At 47.2% G+C, this 15,598-nt stretch overlaps 1 protein-coding gene across 1 annotated transcript; it reads right to left on the bottom strand.

Annotated features, from left to right (window-relative positions):
- On the bottom strand, positions 1-14,181 carry prss56 (serine protease 56; the record flags this gene model as incomplete). Its single annotated transcript, XM_079530341.1, has 14 exons — positions 1-1,551; positions 2,679-2,785; positions 3,365-3,899; positions 4,490-4,695; positions 5,084-5,386; positions 6,090-6,278; positions 7,170-7,329; positions 8,550-8,692; positions 9,074-9,230; positions 9,717-9,825; positions 10,290-10,488; positions 11,159-11,419; positions 11,993-12,151; positions 14,064-14,181. The coding sequence occupies 14 exons, from the start codon at positions 14,179-14,181 to the stop codon at positions 1,378-1,380; spliced, it is 2,820 nt and encodes a 939-aa protein (XP_079386467.1). The 3' UTR covers positions 1-1,377.
- Between the last annotated feature and the right edge of the window lie 1,417 nt (positions 14,182-15,598).

The raw sequence follows: 15,598 nt of genomic DNA, 5'->3' as shown, positions 1-15,598 counted from the left end.
TGACAAGAATTCAAATTTTATTCCTTTCTCATTTCTTTTTCTTTTTTTCTTTTTTTACAAAAATACAAATAATTTTCTCTATACAAATAAATATTGTAATAAAGATAGCAATTAGGTAACTATGTACAGTCTGTGCACCTCATAAGAGGTTCAACCTTTGCGACAAGAAAAAAATGAAACCAAACATGAATAACTTACTTATTTTTGTACACATGCTCATAAATTAAAGATGGAGTGCCATGATTTTTGTACTTTTTCTGTTTTGTATGTGTCTATGGAGTTAACATTACTCTATTAGACCCCCAGGTGTGGTTATAATAATACAAAATATGTCTTCCCTGTGTATTTTTGGTTTCTTCCTGAAAGCTGAAAGCCTTCGAGTCTAAAGGCCTAATCGAAATACACTACTTTAGCGACATCATAACCCTAACTCCTCCCCCATTATCATACATGACAGCTGTGGGCAAGGCTTAAGTTCAGGTGGGTGGTGCTAAGGCCACATAAAAACATAATTTAAAACATTTCTGTACACTTTTTTTAAAACAATCTTCCTCCTATAGTATTATCATAGTACCTGATGATCATGTTTTAGGGGGGGGATCACGGCACTCCATCTTTAAGGACAGACTGTATTTAACTCTGTTACACTCCCTCCAGCCACAAACAAAACACACACTCTGTGGCTTTCATCATGGGCGGCCTGTCTCGTCTTCTGTTGTCTTGATACATTCATGCTTGTGTGTTTGTTGTGTGTTGTTGTGAGACAAAAGTCAGGTTCTCACGTCACAGAAATGAAGTGTCTCGCAAATATAAATGTGTTCCTTCCCGCAAGGGGGGGCGCCAGCCATCAAAGTCTAGTCAGAGCCTGTCTCCCATCTGAAAACATAAAAGTCTAGTCAAAGCCTGTCTCCCATCTGAAAACATAAAAGTCTAGTCCGAGCCTGTCTCCCATCTGAAAACCACTTGTAACTCCAAGAGGGTACAACTTACTCGAGTCCATTTGGTTGTCTCTCTGAGTCTGAGAGCACTAGCGTGTTGTCTCCCAGTCCCACCTGAAAGCACTTGTAACTCTGAGAGGTGAAAATGTAACCAAATGGATTATATAGCCTTTTGGTTACATTTGCACCCTAAAAACTAAGCGTATACAATCCCGAAACACGGTAGTCCCACTGCTTTCCTCTGACTGCGCTCTCTCTCTCTCTCTATGTCTCTCGCTCTCTCTGTCTCTCTCTCTCTCTCTGTCTCTCTCTCTCTCTCTCTCTGCTCGCGCCGTCTCCCGCTATCGTAACCACCGGAAGTCACGGCGAAGGCTTCCTCTTTGCAGCGTTTTCACTCTGCGTCAATTCTGGGCGGGGTGGGGTGGGGTGTGGCCAAAAGTTACGTCTTGAGCCCGTCCAGCGCCAGAGCGATGATGCGCGGCATGCTGCGGTAGAACGACTCGTTCTCCAGGCCCACCAGGCTGTAGAAGGTCAAAGGTCGGCCCCCCACCTGGGCCCGGACGCGCGCCTCGTACAAACCCCGGTCGTTCTTGGAGCTGAGATCCACCAGCACCTGTTGACAGCACATTTTTATTTCACCATTTTAGTCACCTGGAATGTTTAGTCTAGTTTTAGTCGACTAAATATAAGATTTTAGCCGACTAATTCTACAGTTGATTTAGTCGACTAAAATGTATTTTGTCGGGCCTTGATGCCATCATAATGACTGATTTGACACTTGCCGATCTACAAGCTCACAACGCGTCGTGCTGCGAGCTTGTAGATCGACTATTTTCAGCATGCAACCAAGTGTAAAACGACTTGTCTTTTACTTGTACTGGATCTCTTGTCCACTAGTCCCTTCCTAACATTTTAGTCTAGTTTTTATTTGTTGACGAAATTGTCAATATATTTAGTCTTAGTTTTTGTCGTCATAGCTTTGTTTTCATTTAGTTTTCGTCAGTGCAAAAAGGTAGTCGACGAACAACGTCAACGAACACTGCAGCACAAAGGGAGTGCTAGAGAATGTGATTCAGCACCTTTGTTTGTTTTCCCTAGATTTCATTCATACTGTAGTGTACTAGATTTCTTACATGAGTGTTTCAAAACATAATAACATTTACTTCAAAAAATGCATTCCAAAACCAATTTCTGACCCTGGGAAATCCATTTTCTTTTTCAAATATCTACTTTTGCACCGAAATTGACAGACTTTTTTTGCTGTCTTCTCATAGATTTTTGTGATTTTCTAATACACATAAGAAACTCACAAACCCTTTAAGGAGGTGCATTTTCATTTAAACGTGAAATATATTGCCTCTGTCGGGAGGAAACCTTATGTCCAAAACTGTTCAAATATGGAGAAGGAGATAAGGGGCTCCATTTTCGTCAGCGCTAAACCCCTAATCCCTAAACTTCTTTGCCTTTTTTTACTATTTTGCAAAACATTTTTGAATAGTTCAACCAGCCAATCTACATTGACACGTTGTGAGCTTGTCGACGGCCATTTGAACTATTCAAAAATGTTTAGCAAAATAGTAAAAAGGCAAAGAAGTTTAGGGATAAGGGGTTTAGCGCTGACGAAAATGGAGCCCAAGAGGTTTCTGCCTGACGGCAACGATATGATGTTTTGTTCTTTTGGGAAGCTTGGTCAAACTCTCATTCCTCTCTGTCGTCATAGTATTTGTAAGGATTTTGTACCTCTTGGAAGGTCATGTGGAGGTTCTTGGTCGGGATGCCCAGGACCCAGCGGTACGAGTCTCGAACCTGGCTGACACGCTGCGAGGACTCCGTCACAACGGCACAAACTACAACGAAGAAGATAATGCACTTCATGAAGTAAGATCATCTACTGGACCAAAGACATTAGATTGGCTGGTGAAGGGGCATGAAATCAACCTTGGACCATTTTGTAGTTTACAGGTATACTATGTGCTATGTTGCGTTGTTGTTAGCTCTGGTCCAGTGTGTTAACAAACTCACTAACGCACTTTTTTGAATAAAGTTTAGTTTTCAATGTTGCAACAATATAGAATAAGACATTTTAAAGGCAATATCGTATATCGGTATCGCAATATTTGGCATAAATACCGAGATATGAAACTTATGAAACTGTCCATATCGTGCAGCCCTGCCTCGCCCACAGCTGTGTGTTGTATGATAATGGGGAAGGGGTTAGGGACGGGTTATGATGTCAGAAAAATGGTGTATTTTCAATTGGGCCTTTTGACTTAAAGGCTTTCAGCTTTCAGGAATTAACAAAAAATACACAGGGAAGACATGATATTTGAATATTCTAACCCCCACCTGGGGGTCTATTAGAGTAATGTTAATGTGGTTAATCTGTCATCTGATGACAGATATGTTATATGTAGCTCATATTATACCTTTCCCATTGGATCCAGGTATCTGCCTCTTGCGAAGAAAAGGACTCCTCCTGCGTCTGCTGTGCAGCTTCAAGGCCTGCAGGCGAGGGAACAACGCGCCCAGTGCGGGCATAGAGGACGTCGTCACAAGGCGGTCACCTTCCGAGTCCGTCTGAACGGCGCCCGTGGACGTGGACGGGACCGGGCCGGACGGGGGCGAAGAAGGATCCTCCGACGCCAAGGACGGCGTTCCGTCCAAAGAGCCGTTGTTTGCTTCTTCGGCTGAAGTTCCTTTCTGTTTGTTCATTTTCTGTATTTCGCCAATGAGGACGCTCAGGAACGACGCGTCGGGAGTGTGGTAGTCCTCGGAGGGAAAGGAGGACGGGTCGGTGGGGTCCGCGGGCGTTCCCGAGGGGTTGGGAAGGTCCTGCAGGAAGGAGAGGGTGTCCAGGTGCAGCATCATGGGAGGAGCAGGCTTGGTGTCCAGTTTAGAGCGTAGCGCCGATATGACAGACAGGTACTGTCCTTCCAGCTGCTGTAAGGAGGGCTCTGCTGCCTGCGTAGGAGAGGAGACACACGCACACCAGTGTTGTAGTGATAGTCTATTGAATACAATTTCATTTAGTTTTAGTCATATTTTGACTAAAAGTACAGTACAAAAGTACTGAAAGATGCACATCTGCAAGTATAGTAAAAGTCTAAACTTTGTACTTAAAGGTCCTTTTGCAATCGGATCTTATTTTTAATGATCTGATTAGGACACAAGACTGGGGTATTTATGTGTGCAATATGCGTTTTTAGATATTTTAGTCATGCCCCCATGATGTTCATGACCAAAATGTGGTCTCACTTTCTTCCTGGACTACAAGTCACGCCCCCATGCATTACAGCCTCCCCCCTCTCCACAAGGAGCGAAGTGCACCAAAGCAAGAATTCAGCAATCCAATCAAACCCTAGTCAAACACAGACTGCATTATTTTTCTGGCCATAGGGTTCAAATTTCAAACTGCTACTGCCATCTACTACAAATACTATTAACATTGAGTGACTGCATTCTCTTCCAGCGGTGAATGCAATGTCTCTTCAAGTAGGTCTACTGTACTAAATGTAGCCTATACCTCCCCCAGGCAGGGACACGTGACCTACCTGTATGAAGAGCTTTTCCTCCTGTCTGAGTGCTGTGGAGGAGGTGGAGGGGGAGTCGGTGCTGTGTGCTGCTGGCTGCTGCTCTAGGTTGTCGGCCAGGTCTGTCAGGTACTTCTCCCAGTCCTCCACCAGGGGGCCCACTTCTTTGAACAGAGCCGGAGGAGGCCTCCGCTGATCCTCTGAGCCGTCAGCGCCTCCTAGCTGTTCTGCAGGGAATAACACCACTTTACAATGACGTGGTGGACCACAATCCACAACAACACACTATTCTGTGAGTGAAAGAGTACTGAAGTCCTGCGGCTGGCTGCCATCACTCTTTTGAACCCCTTGGTCACAAGTATTTTTTTCTATGGAGAATAACATTATTGGGTCGTCTTATAGAATCATCTCGTATAAGAATTGTGGTTCAAAAAGAAACAAATTGTCCCGGCGCTATTGTCAGAGGTGGCTCTGTAAATTAAATTCTTTACCATTGTCAGTCAGTCAGTCATACATCAGTTGATGCTTCATATCCATAGGAGTCAATCCGCCGTGCTCATTTGTTTGTTTGTTTGCACTGTATATATGGCAATTCCATCAGAATCTCTGGTGTACCTGCTGTGTGTGTGTGACCCAGGCGGGCCCCAAGGTCCCGGATGTGGCCCCCCAGGTCCCGGCGGTCTCGGGTGTGGCCCCCCAGGTCCCGGCGGTCTCGGATGTGGCCCCCCAGGTCCCGGCTGTCTCGGGTGTGGCCCCCCAGGTCCCGGCGGTCTCGGGTGTGGGCGAAGGCGGTGCTGTAGATGTGCTCCACCAGCTGAGGAAGGGTCTGCGTGAAGAAGGTCAGGTCCACCTTGTCCCGGATGTAGTCCTCGGCCCTCTGCAGCAGGTCCAGCAGGGTCTGCAGGAAGGAGCGCAGCTCTGGAGGAGGAGCACGAGAGAACAGATCCATGATGGAGATGTTCATGATGGAGGAGGTATACTGCATCACTAAGAATCACCATTAACACTGCAATCCTCAACTCATTTTTAACGAATGAAACATTATTGTAATAAATCTGTATGGTAGAATAGAATACAATATAGTTATTACGACATTTAAAAATCGCACCCGTGTGAAGTGAGCCGGCGCTCTTATAATCATACAGTACATCTTCATGATGTATGATGATATTGTCAATGGAATTTAATCTTTGCGTTAGGACAAAATAGTCGATTTGCTCGTCCACATATGACGTAAATTCTCCATTCATTGTCAATGGCATTTAATGTTTGTGTTAGGACAAGAATCTACACTATAACTGAATATAGGAGGAGCTACTGTAGCGCCCCTCAAAAATTTGGGGATCTCTCTCCTGATTGGATAAAATGGATCCCTTTAGACAATGGGGGTCCGTAGCCTAATTGAGGTCAAATCTGGGGTCCTTGACATAAATGGTTGAGAATCACTGCTAAAACTCAGCTAGAGCCGTTAGCTCTATTATGGCATCTTCTCTTATTATGGCATATCATTTCGAATGGGGGGGGGGGGGGGGGGGGGGGTCCGGCAGGCTAATGAGTGTCAATGTGGGGGTCCTTGACACGAAAAGGTTTGAGAACCACTGATGTAATAATGGGTACATACGGCACTTCTTGAAGCGCGTGAGGCACTTCTCCTCGGCCATGCGGTTGCAGGTGGAGACGGACTGCCCTGGCGGACAGCTCACGGCGTAGAAGCGACAGAGGGAGCTGAACTCCGTCCTCTGCTCCTCTTCCGACATCTCCGTGGTCTTGAGCAGCTCCGAACACGTTGGCTCTCGACTCCCGAAAGATTCTAGGAAGATGGCGTTTTGTTATTAACGAAAACGTGGGTAGGGAAGTTTGTGCTCTCTCAACCCAAGGCTTATAGTATAGGGCTGATTGAAAACAGGTGTGAGAGGCCATGCATGAATGTACATAAATGACAAAGGCTCGCACACTGAAACAATTGAGGCTCTTTGGAATGCAAAAATCACACCTGTCTGAATTGAGGGGCGCTAATATATTAAAGTCTATAACTCATGTTGATTATAGATGATATAAAACAAACGGTGCCAACAAACATTAAATGCCATTAACAATAAAGAGACAATATGACATAATGGGAGACAATATGACGTAAATTCTCCCTTCATTGTCAATGGCGTTTTTAAAACAACCTCCTTTACTTACAAAAGTGACATATGGTGAAAAAAAGTGACAGAGTAGACATTTCGGTTCAGACCATCACCACTGGTTTGTTTCACCATGTCACCATGGTTTTGCACTTTTGTAACTGTTTTTGCATCTAAAGAGCTTTAAGAGCCTCAATTTTCAGTTGAGTGCAAGTCTTTTTGTTGTTTTGTTATTAACAAACCCTCTTTCAATCTGGCCTCTGTATTTGGGCATAGACCCCCCCCCCCCCCCTTTAATTCTTTAGTAATTTAGTTGTTATTGGTTAATTTACCTCTGTAAGACATAAGCTGGTGGCTTGTGAGCAAGCCATTGCATAATGTTGTAATAGACTGTGTGTTGCCTATGATGCCTTGTAGAGGTAACTGGGAAATGTAAAAGTGTGACATCTAGTGGCTGGATGTTGTCTAGTTCTCCTTGTATGCAGCAGGTCAAGATTGTATTCAGCATTTTACTACAGCAGTGAATTACTTCACCACATACGAGACAGTTTAAGACAGTGGGTACAACGTACTCTGTATCTCAGCCTGGATCCAGTCGGAGAAAGCTGTGACCCGGGTGTAAACGCCGGGCTTGCCCTTCTCTCCACATCCGTCTCCCCAGGAGGTGATGCCGTAGAGCTGGAAGCGGCCCGACGTGCGGTCCTGGTAGATCAGCGGGCCTCCCGAATCACCCTGCAAAAAAAAGTATACTATATAAGTATTATGCTCTAGATCAGTGTTTCCCAAAACAGTGAAAATAGGAGATCTACAAACTCACAGCTTGGACCTCACGCTAAAAAGTTTGGGAACCACTGTTCTCTCTAGAGATCATCCATAAGATTCTTGAAGCTGATTTTATCTGATGGAGCAGTTAATCCTTCCAGCAGAAGACAGGTTATGTTGTTGGTGTGTGTTAATTGGACCCACCTGGCAGGAGTCGATGCCTCCAGACTAGAGGTAGTGTTAAGGTGTGTCTTAATTGGACCCACCTGGCAGGAGTCGATGCCTCCAGACTAGAGGTAGTGTTAAGGTTTGTCTTAATTGGACCCACCTGGCAGGAGTCGATGCCTCCAGACTAGAGGTAGTGTTAAGGTTTGTCTTAATTGGACCCACCTGGCAGGAGTCATGCCTCCAGACTAGAGGTAGTGTTAAGGTGTGTCTTAATTGGACCCACCTGGCAGGAGTCGATGCCTCCAGACTAGAGGTAGTGTTAAGGTTTGTCTTAATTGGACCCACCTGGCAGGAGTCATGCCTCCAGACTAGAGGTAGTGTTAAGGTGTGTTAATTGGACCCACCTGGCAGGAGTCGATGCCTCCAGACTAGAGGTAGTGTTAAGGTGTGTTAATTGGACCCACCTGGCAGGAGTCGATGCCTCCAGAGAGGTAGCCGGCACACAGCATGGTGTTGGTCACCAGGTCTTTGCCCAGGGTGCTCTTACAGGTGCTCTGAGGCAGCAAGTATACTATATAAGTATTATGCTCTAGATCAGTGTTTCCCAAAACAGTGAAAATAGAAGATCTACAAACTCACAGCTTGGACCTCACGCTAAAAAGTTTGGGAACCACTGTCAGCTTCAAGAATCTTACGGATGATCTCTAGAGGATGATCTCTAGAGAGAATCTCTAGAGATCATCCGTAAGATTCTTGAAGCTGATTTTATCTGATGGAGCAGTTAATCCTTCCAGCAGAAGACAGGTTATGTTGTTGGTGTGTGTTAATTGGACCCACCTGGCAGGAGTCGATGCCTCCAGACTAGAGGTAGTGTTAAGGTGTGTCTTAATTGGACCCACCTGGCAGGAGTCATGCCTCCAGACTAGAGGTAGTGTTAAGGTGTGTCTTAATTGGACCCACCTGGCAGGAGTCGATGCCTCCAGACTAGAGGTAGTGTTAAGGCGTGTGTTAACTGGACCCACCTGGCAGGAGTCGATGCCTCCAGAGAGGTAGCCGGCACACAGCATGGTGTTGGTCACCAGGTCTTTGCCCAGGGTGCTCTTACAGGTGCTCTGAGGCAGCAGGGGCACCTTGGCCTCCATCACCACGTCAGCCGACGGGCCGTCTGGAAGGGAAGACACGCCATAGATATAGCGTTGTTGTTGGGAAGAAACCTCTGATCTCCATATTGTACGTGGGTTTTTTTCTGTTAATCAGTGCCCAGCTCGATCAAACTACAACATCACAGAAGCATAGAAAGTAGCAGATCCGCCAGCTCGAAACAAGGTTTGAGCTTGTAGATCTGGCTACTTTTGCTATGTTTGAATTTTAATCGGGAAAAGTAACAGTTTTGGACATAATGCGGGTTCCACCCGGGATGATATTTTTAATATATATAAAACAAATAATAAAATATATGTATATTAAACAAATAATACAAATGTAAATACACATTGGTAGACAGTTCTGACGAGTGAAACGAGTGAATTATGTGGTTAATCTTTACCTTCATAGAGGGAGCCCCAGCCGGCCACAAGGCAGGGGCTGCCGGTCGGGGGGTCTATGTCGGAGGGGAGACACACGGGGGTGACGCGCTCTGACAGCACCGCCGGAGACGTCAGCTCCACCAGGGCGATGTCGTTGTTGAACGTCTTTGGGTTGAACTGCAGAGGAAAGGACAGACTTTAAGAGCCTCCATTTTCAGTTCAGTGTGCAAGTCTTTTTGTTGTTTTGTTATTAACAAACCCTCTTTCAATCTGGTCTCTGTATTTGGGCATAGACCCCCCCCCCTACCCCCTTAATTCTTTAGTAATTTAGTTGTTATTGGTTAGTTTACCTCTGTCTTAAGACATCTTCAGCAGCGATTGTCCTTTTGGACAAAGCAGTCAAATTTGTGTGATCAAATTAAAAACGGTATTGGACATAAATGTTAACTCAATCCTAGTAGTTTTCCTCCAGTTGAGCCCTCCCACAAATAATATTTGTTGGACATAATGGGCAGAAATGTTTTAACCCCAAGAACTCTGACAGGCAGACAGTGAGGCCACCTGATTGATTGATTGATTGATTGATTGATTCCCTAACCCTAAACGATAGGAGTTCGCGGTTCATGGTACTGGATAACGTTGTTTTGAATGAAAGCCACTGACCTTGGGATGCGGGATGATGCGGTTGACCTTGAGGACCTGCTCATCGGGGTCGGTCTTGGTGATGTCAAACTCTCCCATCACAGCCGTCCAGTAGCTCTCACTGCGGCTTCTGTGTGTCAGACAGACAGACGGTCAGACACTGTGGCACTGGTCATTTTAACAAGCATTCAACATACATGTGCTGTATGTGGGTCCTTGATAGGATCCTAAAAAAATATGTATCTATAGTTTGTTAGTTTGTTATAGTGAGTGTTTGACCTAATGGCCAAAACTCAATCGAAAATCGGTGAAAATGGTCGTTTTCAAGATGTTTTGGCCATTATCTCTGGAACGGAAAGTCCAATCTGCTCAGTTCAAAGCTTGTTGGATGCATGACTTTGAGGACATGTTCAGCGGGGGGCCTCTATAGTAACTCCTGGAGCTCTATAGGCGATCGCGTAGCATATACGGCGGGCTGGCTACTGTGGTTGCATGCAACTAGATGCAGCTACTCGCAACCGTTTGGTTGCATGGAATGGAATCATGGTGAGGCCAGTGCTGGCGCACACAGTGCACACGTCCAAACGGACTCACCCTGCAAAGCAGTGTGCGGCGGTGACCACCCAGGAGCTGTCCACCAGCACCCCTCCACACATCAGCCCTCCGTCCAGCTGCAGGTTGACCAGCCAGGGCCAGCTGCCCGGCGTGGCCGGGGACCCCCCGACGATCCTGGAGCGGGGCTGGGTGGCGTTGTTCTGCCCCGGGGCCGGGGTCGACCGCTGACCGCACACCGCTGAATGGGTAGGGGACAATTATTAATGTGGTCAGAAAACACAACGCATTATATCTTTTTTTAAATGTTTTATCCCATGATTTTGTAAACCATTTTTTTCACCCAGTGTCAATTATCTAATGTATTCCAGGGCGCTCTAAACTCCCTCTGCCAACCTGGGGAGAGCAACGGACTGACCTCATGCTTACTTCAATGCATGAGGAGTCCAAGCCGCTTCTTTTCACCTGACAGGGGGGGGGGATATCCCCGGATGGACGTAGCGCGTGGAAGGAACACGTTATTCCAACCAGTCCCTTTCCCCTCCATCAGACGCCCCGGCTGGCCAGGGGGAGGCAGTTTACCCGTTTGCCAACCCCACCTCAGGTATGGGCACTGATGAGAGAATTCTCGATTCCTGCTGGGGACGCTGGGGGCGTGCCCCAGCGTCCCCAGCGGGAATCGAACCCAGGACCTTCTAGCTGTGACCCTCGACACATTACATAATCTGACCGCACACCACTGCATGGGGGGGACCCAGGTGGGGACCCAGGTGACAATCAGTCCCCGGGACTTTCCAGACTTTTACTTGTAACCGAGATTATTTCTACATCGCAGTATTGCTACTTGTACTTAAAAATGTAAAACTTTTTCCGCCACTGCCTATTATACTGTATATCCGGTGCATAATGACCTTGTGTGCGTGTCTGCGTGGCGGGCTCCAGGTTCTGCATGGTGTTCAGTAGGCTGCACTGGAGCACGCGGGCGCTGCAGCTCTCTCCCATCACGCGGATGCAGCTCTCCCTGTCCTGCAGCTCGGCCGCCCCGTGGCAGCGGCGCTGGTAGAAGCCGCACGCCTGGCTCAGAGCCCAGCTCCGCTCGCCTTCGTCGGCCATCTTCTGGGCCTTGCCAATCACGTCGCAGCTGGGCTCGGACGTGGCGCGAGCGGGAGAGGCTGCATGGTGGGTGGAAAAACGGAGAGAACGGTTAAGTATTTATACTGAAGACAGTGAGACAGTTAAGTATTATACTGAAGACAGTGAGACAGTTAAGTATTATACTGAAGACAGTGAGACAGTTAAGTCTTATACTGAAGACAGTGAGACAGTTAAGTCTTATACTGAAGACAGTGAAACAGTTAAGTCTTATACTGAAGACAGTGAGACAGTTAAGTATTTATACTGAAGACAGTGAGACAGCTGTCAAGTAAAATAAATAAAAATAATATCTGAAACTTATATAGTGCTTTTCTGAGTATACCCAAAGACGCTTTACACTTTAATACTGTTCTAAATTTAAAGCGTTTTTTTGGAAAATGGTTCAAATCAAAAATTGTATGCATGGTTTTAATGGGTTTTAATCAATGCATTCCTGAATTGAAATTCAGGACATTTCATCGGACCACTTCACGCGGCCGACAGCCTCTCAGCTGCCGCGTTAAGCGGCCCCGATGGGTTGAGAAGGTTGAGAACCGCTACATAACAATAGAGTACCGTATAATGTTTTATTTTATGATGGCCTTACTTACAGCAGGAAGTGGAGCGCTGGCCGCAGTCCTGGAACAGACAGGGCACACAGTCCCGGCAGCTGCTCTCGGCCCGGCTCCTGTCGGACGAGGCTCGCTCCACGTTGGACAGGGCGCTGGTCAGCGCCGCCTCCAGGACCACCGTGCCACGGTCGGACAGGGCTACAGAGAGAGATAGAGGTGAGGAATGGGAGAGATGGTCCACAGAGAGAGAGAGAGAGAGAGAGAGGAGCACAGACATTGAGACCTGAAACCAGATTCTATAAAATGTCTTCTAAATCCAGCAACAGTGGTGCTCAAACCTTTTCATGTCAAGGACCCCGAGATTTATATGTATTTTTTTACACTTCTATCTAGGACCGTTGTGAGCTTGTATAGATATTTTCATATACATTTGTCTAGTGGAAACGGTGGCGCGATGAACCCCAAAACACACGTTCACATCAGTAGAACTGCAGTGAGTAGGCCTTCTTCGCTCGTTGGGAATTCATCATGTGATGATGGCCAGTCCAAAGTGAATTCATCATGTGATGATGGCCAGTCCAAAGTGAATTCATCATGTGATGATGGCCAGTCCAAAGTGAATTCATCATGTGATGATGGCCAGTCCAAAGTGAATTCATCATGTGATGATGGCCAGTCCAAAGTGAATTCATCATGTGATGATGGCCAGTCCATGCATTTCAGACACGTTTAAACGCCTTTTAATCAATTCTTTTAAAGGAAAGATTTGACAACAGGTCAAAAGAAATAACTTCTAGGTCGTTTCACAGAAACGGCTGTGGGAACACATCCATGTGTGTAAGTGTTCTTGTATGAGCTGCTATGGCTTTGTGTGTGTGTGCGTGCGTGTAGCCGCTCTTCTCTCTCATGCTGCTCTTTGAGCTCATTGCCAGAGTGTTAGGGGGAGCGAGCTCACGCTCAGCGCGCTTGGTGAGCCTTCCACGGACGCACTTCAATGAGACCGACGACCTCGCGCCCCCCGTCCTCCCCACCCCACCCCTCCGCGACCGCGCCACATCACAGGGCCGGGGCCGCTAACGACGACTAACGGTGCTGATTGAAAACTTAATTAGAAAAGGCCTGCAGGGCTGAGCGGGCAGAGAGGCTGGCCGGGTAAGGGGACAAGGCCCTGGGGTGCCGGGGGACAGGGGACAAGGCCCTGGGGTGCCGGCTGGGAGACACAGGCTGGCATGAGGCTGCGGCACGGACCTGTGGCCCTTGTTGTGGTAAAACACACGCGCACACACGCACGCACACACACACACACACACACGTGTGCATGGAGCAGTGCAGCGGCAGGGTCCTGCTGTACTTGGCATGTCATGTCAGTGATGCATTATGCAACATATCTATCTCCATAAGAGAGGCCCATTGTGGGAGTACGTATGAGCCTATATACTGTTGCTTTGCAACGCGTCTTGCATGTGAAAGAAGACAACTTAACGTGCTCACTGACAACTTTAGGTTTCAGTTGGTGGAAATGGATAGTGAAACGGTCAGGATAGACATGTTGTTGTTTTAAACCAGCGCATCGCATCACTGTTCTGCTCTGCATGGGGCTTCTCATCACTTTAGACAACCTCATCAATCCCGACACAAACCTGAACTGATCAAATACATCATCCTGCAATAGATGGAACTGTGATCTAGACTGGAGCATTTCTATGGTGTTGTTAGGGTCAGATTCATTCGCTGCCTTCTTAACACATATTCTTAACAGTATATATTGTGCAAAGAAGATTCTGACTCGGCCTCTGTATCGTGTCCGTGAACAGATTTATTTTGATTGCTTTTGAATAAGCAATGCGTTTTAACAACTTTCTATATGTTCTCATGCTGAGTTTACCCAATACTGAGGTTAAGCGAGCTTAAACCCCCGGGGTACCCCAGGACCCGGGGTCCGCCAATATTTCCCTCTACACCGAAAATAGCCGACTGCCCCGCGGAACAGGGATGCTATAGGCTAGGGTTTCTAGTGGCCAGACAGAGCAGTCACATCATAAAAGGGCAAAAGGTTGCAGCAAACGTAACATAACAGTGGCGGTTTGGAACCAGCGAGCGGAGCTGTTACCTCTGAGTGCAGTCTGTGGCATCCTGTACACCTCTCTGCCCGCGGGGGCTCCCAGCACCACCGCACAGCGCTGGGACAGTCCCAGCAGCAGCAGCAGCAGCAACGACATCAGCAGCATCCTCTCACACCATCAGAGACCATCCAAACTCTGCTCGTACAAAACACACCGGCACGTGGAGGGGTATAGCGGCGGAGTCGGTGAACCGGCGGAAGATGCAGAAGAGAGGGAGACTCGAGGCCGTGCAGAGAGAGAGAGAGAGAGAGGGTGGCTGTAATAATGTCCAGGGTCCCACCGTGCCGTGGGTCTGTTGTCAGTCTGGCTAGCGTTGGTGGCTCTATAGCGCTGTCACAAACCGTCCGCCTCACTCGCTGTCTCCGGCGGCACTTGTTGTGCGGGGGCATCTGTGTCTGTACGTTTTATGTTAGAGGGAACAATGGGGTTGCCCCGGAGTGGTCCCTGGGTATATATAGACAGAGTCCCCCCCCCCCCCCCCCATGCGAGGGGAACACCACAGAGGGGGAGGGAACAGGGGGTGTTGGTGCAGGGAGGGAGGGAGGGGAAAAGAGGAGAGAGAGGGAGTGAGAGAGAGGGGGGATGCTCCCATGACCAATGCACAAACAGACGAATTCATTAAGACTTGTGACAAGCGAATCGGGCGCAACTTGCCAAGGCTGTTTATTACAAAAGGGGTTTGGTTCTGTTGAAAGGAGAGAGAGGGGAGGGAGACGGTGACAGATAGAGAGGGAGGGAGGGAGGATGGGGATGGTGGTGTGATTGGGTGGGAGGGCAAGGAGGAGGAGGAGGGGCTGTTTTGATGTATTAACATAAAAATAATATGGAAAAAAAGTTGTGTAGTTAAGGCTATCGCCTGTTGTGACATGTGGTGGCATGCACAGAGAGAGAGAGAGAGAGAGACAGAGAGAGTGTTTTGGGGGAGGGACGGTAGAGAGAGAGTGAGCGAGCGAGGGGAGAGAGAAGCGTCTGCCATTCTCCGTGCCCCTCAAAGGGGGCATTGTCCTCCGCGTCCCTCTGAGGATGCCCACATCAAAGCCGTCCCCCGGGCATCACTTGGTCGCCGCGCCGATTGATCACTTCCAGCGCTTTATCCCCCCCATTAAAATATTGTCAGTTCACATCACTTTTGTGTTTCTCAGCTGAACGCAAGTTTTTATGTTACGTAAAAAAAAAGAGGTGTTTTTAAAAGTGATGGACCGAGTTGTTGTTTTCATTATTTAAGTACCAACACCACTATGTAGATATGCTGTTGCAAGTGAAAAGGGCCTGCACTAAACATTTTACCAGAGCAAAAGTACATAACTGTTGGCATCAAAAGCAAACTTAAAAAGTACTAAAGCATTAAAGTTACATTACTTTAATGTTGCACAGGGCTGATTTTAATTATCGACGTGCTGCTGGGTAGCTTAAGCCTTAACCTACCAAAATGCATAATCATGTATCAGTTAAAGTATGTTTTGTATTCATAATCTAGATCTGCAAAGTAACTAATATGTCACATAATTACACTACATCTGGT

Source organism: Electrona antarctica, assembly GCF_951216825.1.
Source record: "Electrona antarctica genome assembly, chromosome: 19".
NCBI lineage: Eukaryota > Metazoa > Chordata > Actinopteri > Myctophiformes > Myctophidae > Electrona > Electrona antarctica.
The sequence above is the reverse complement of the archived record's forward strand: the minus strand, read 5'-3'. Positions and strand labels throughout refer to the sequence as shown.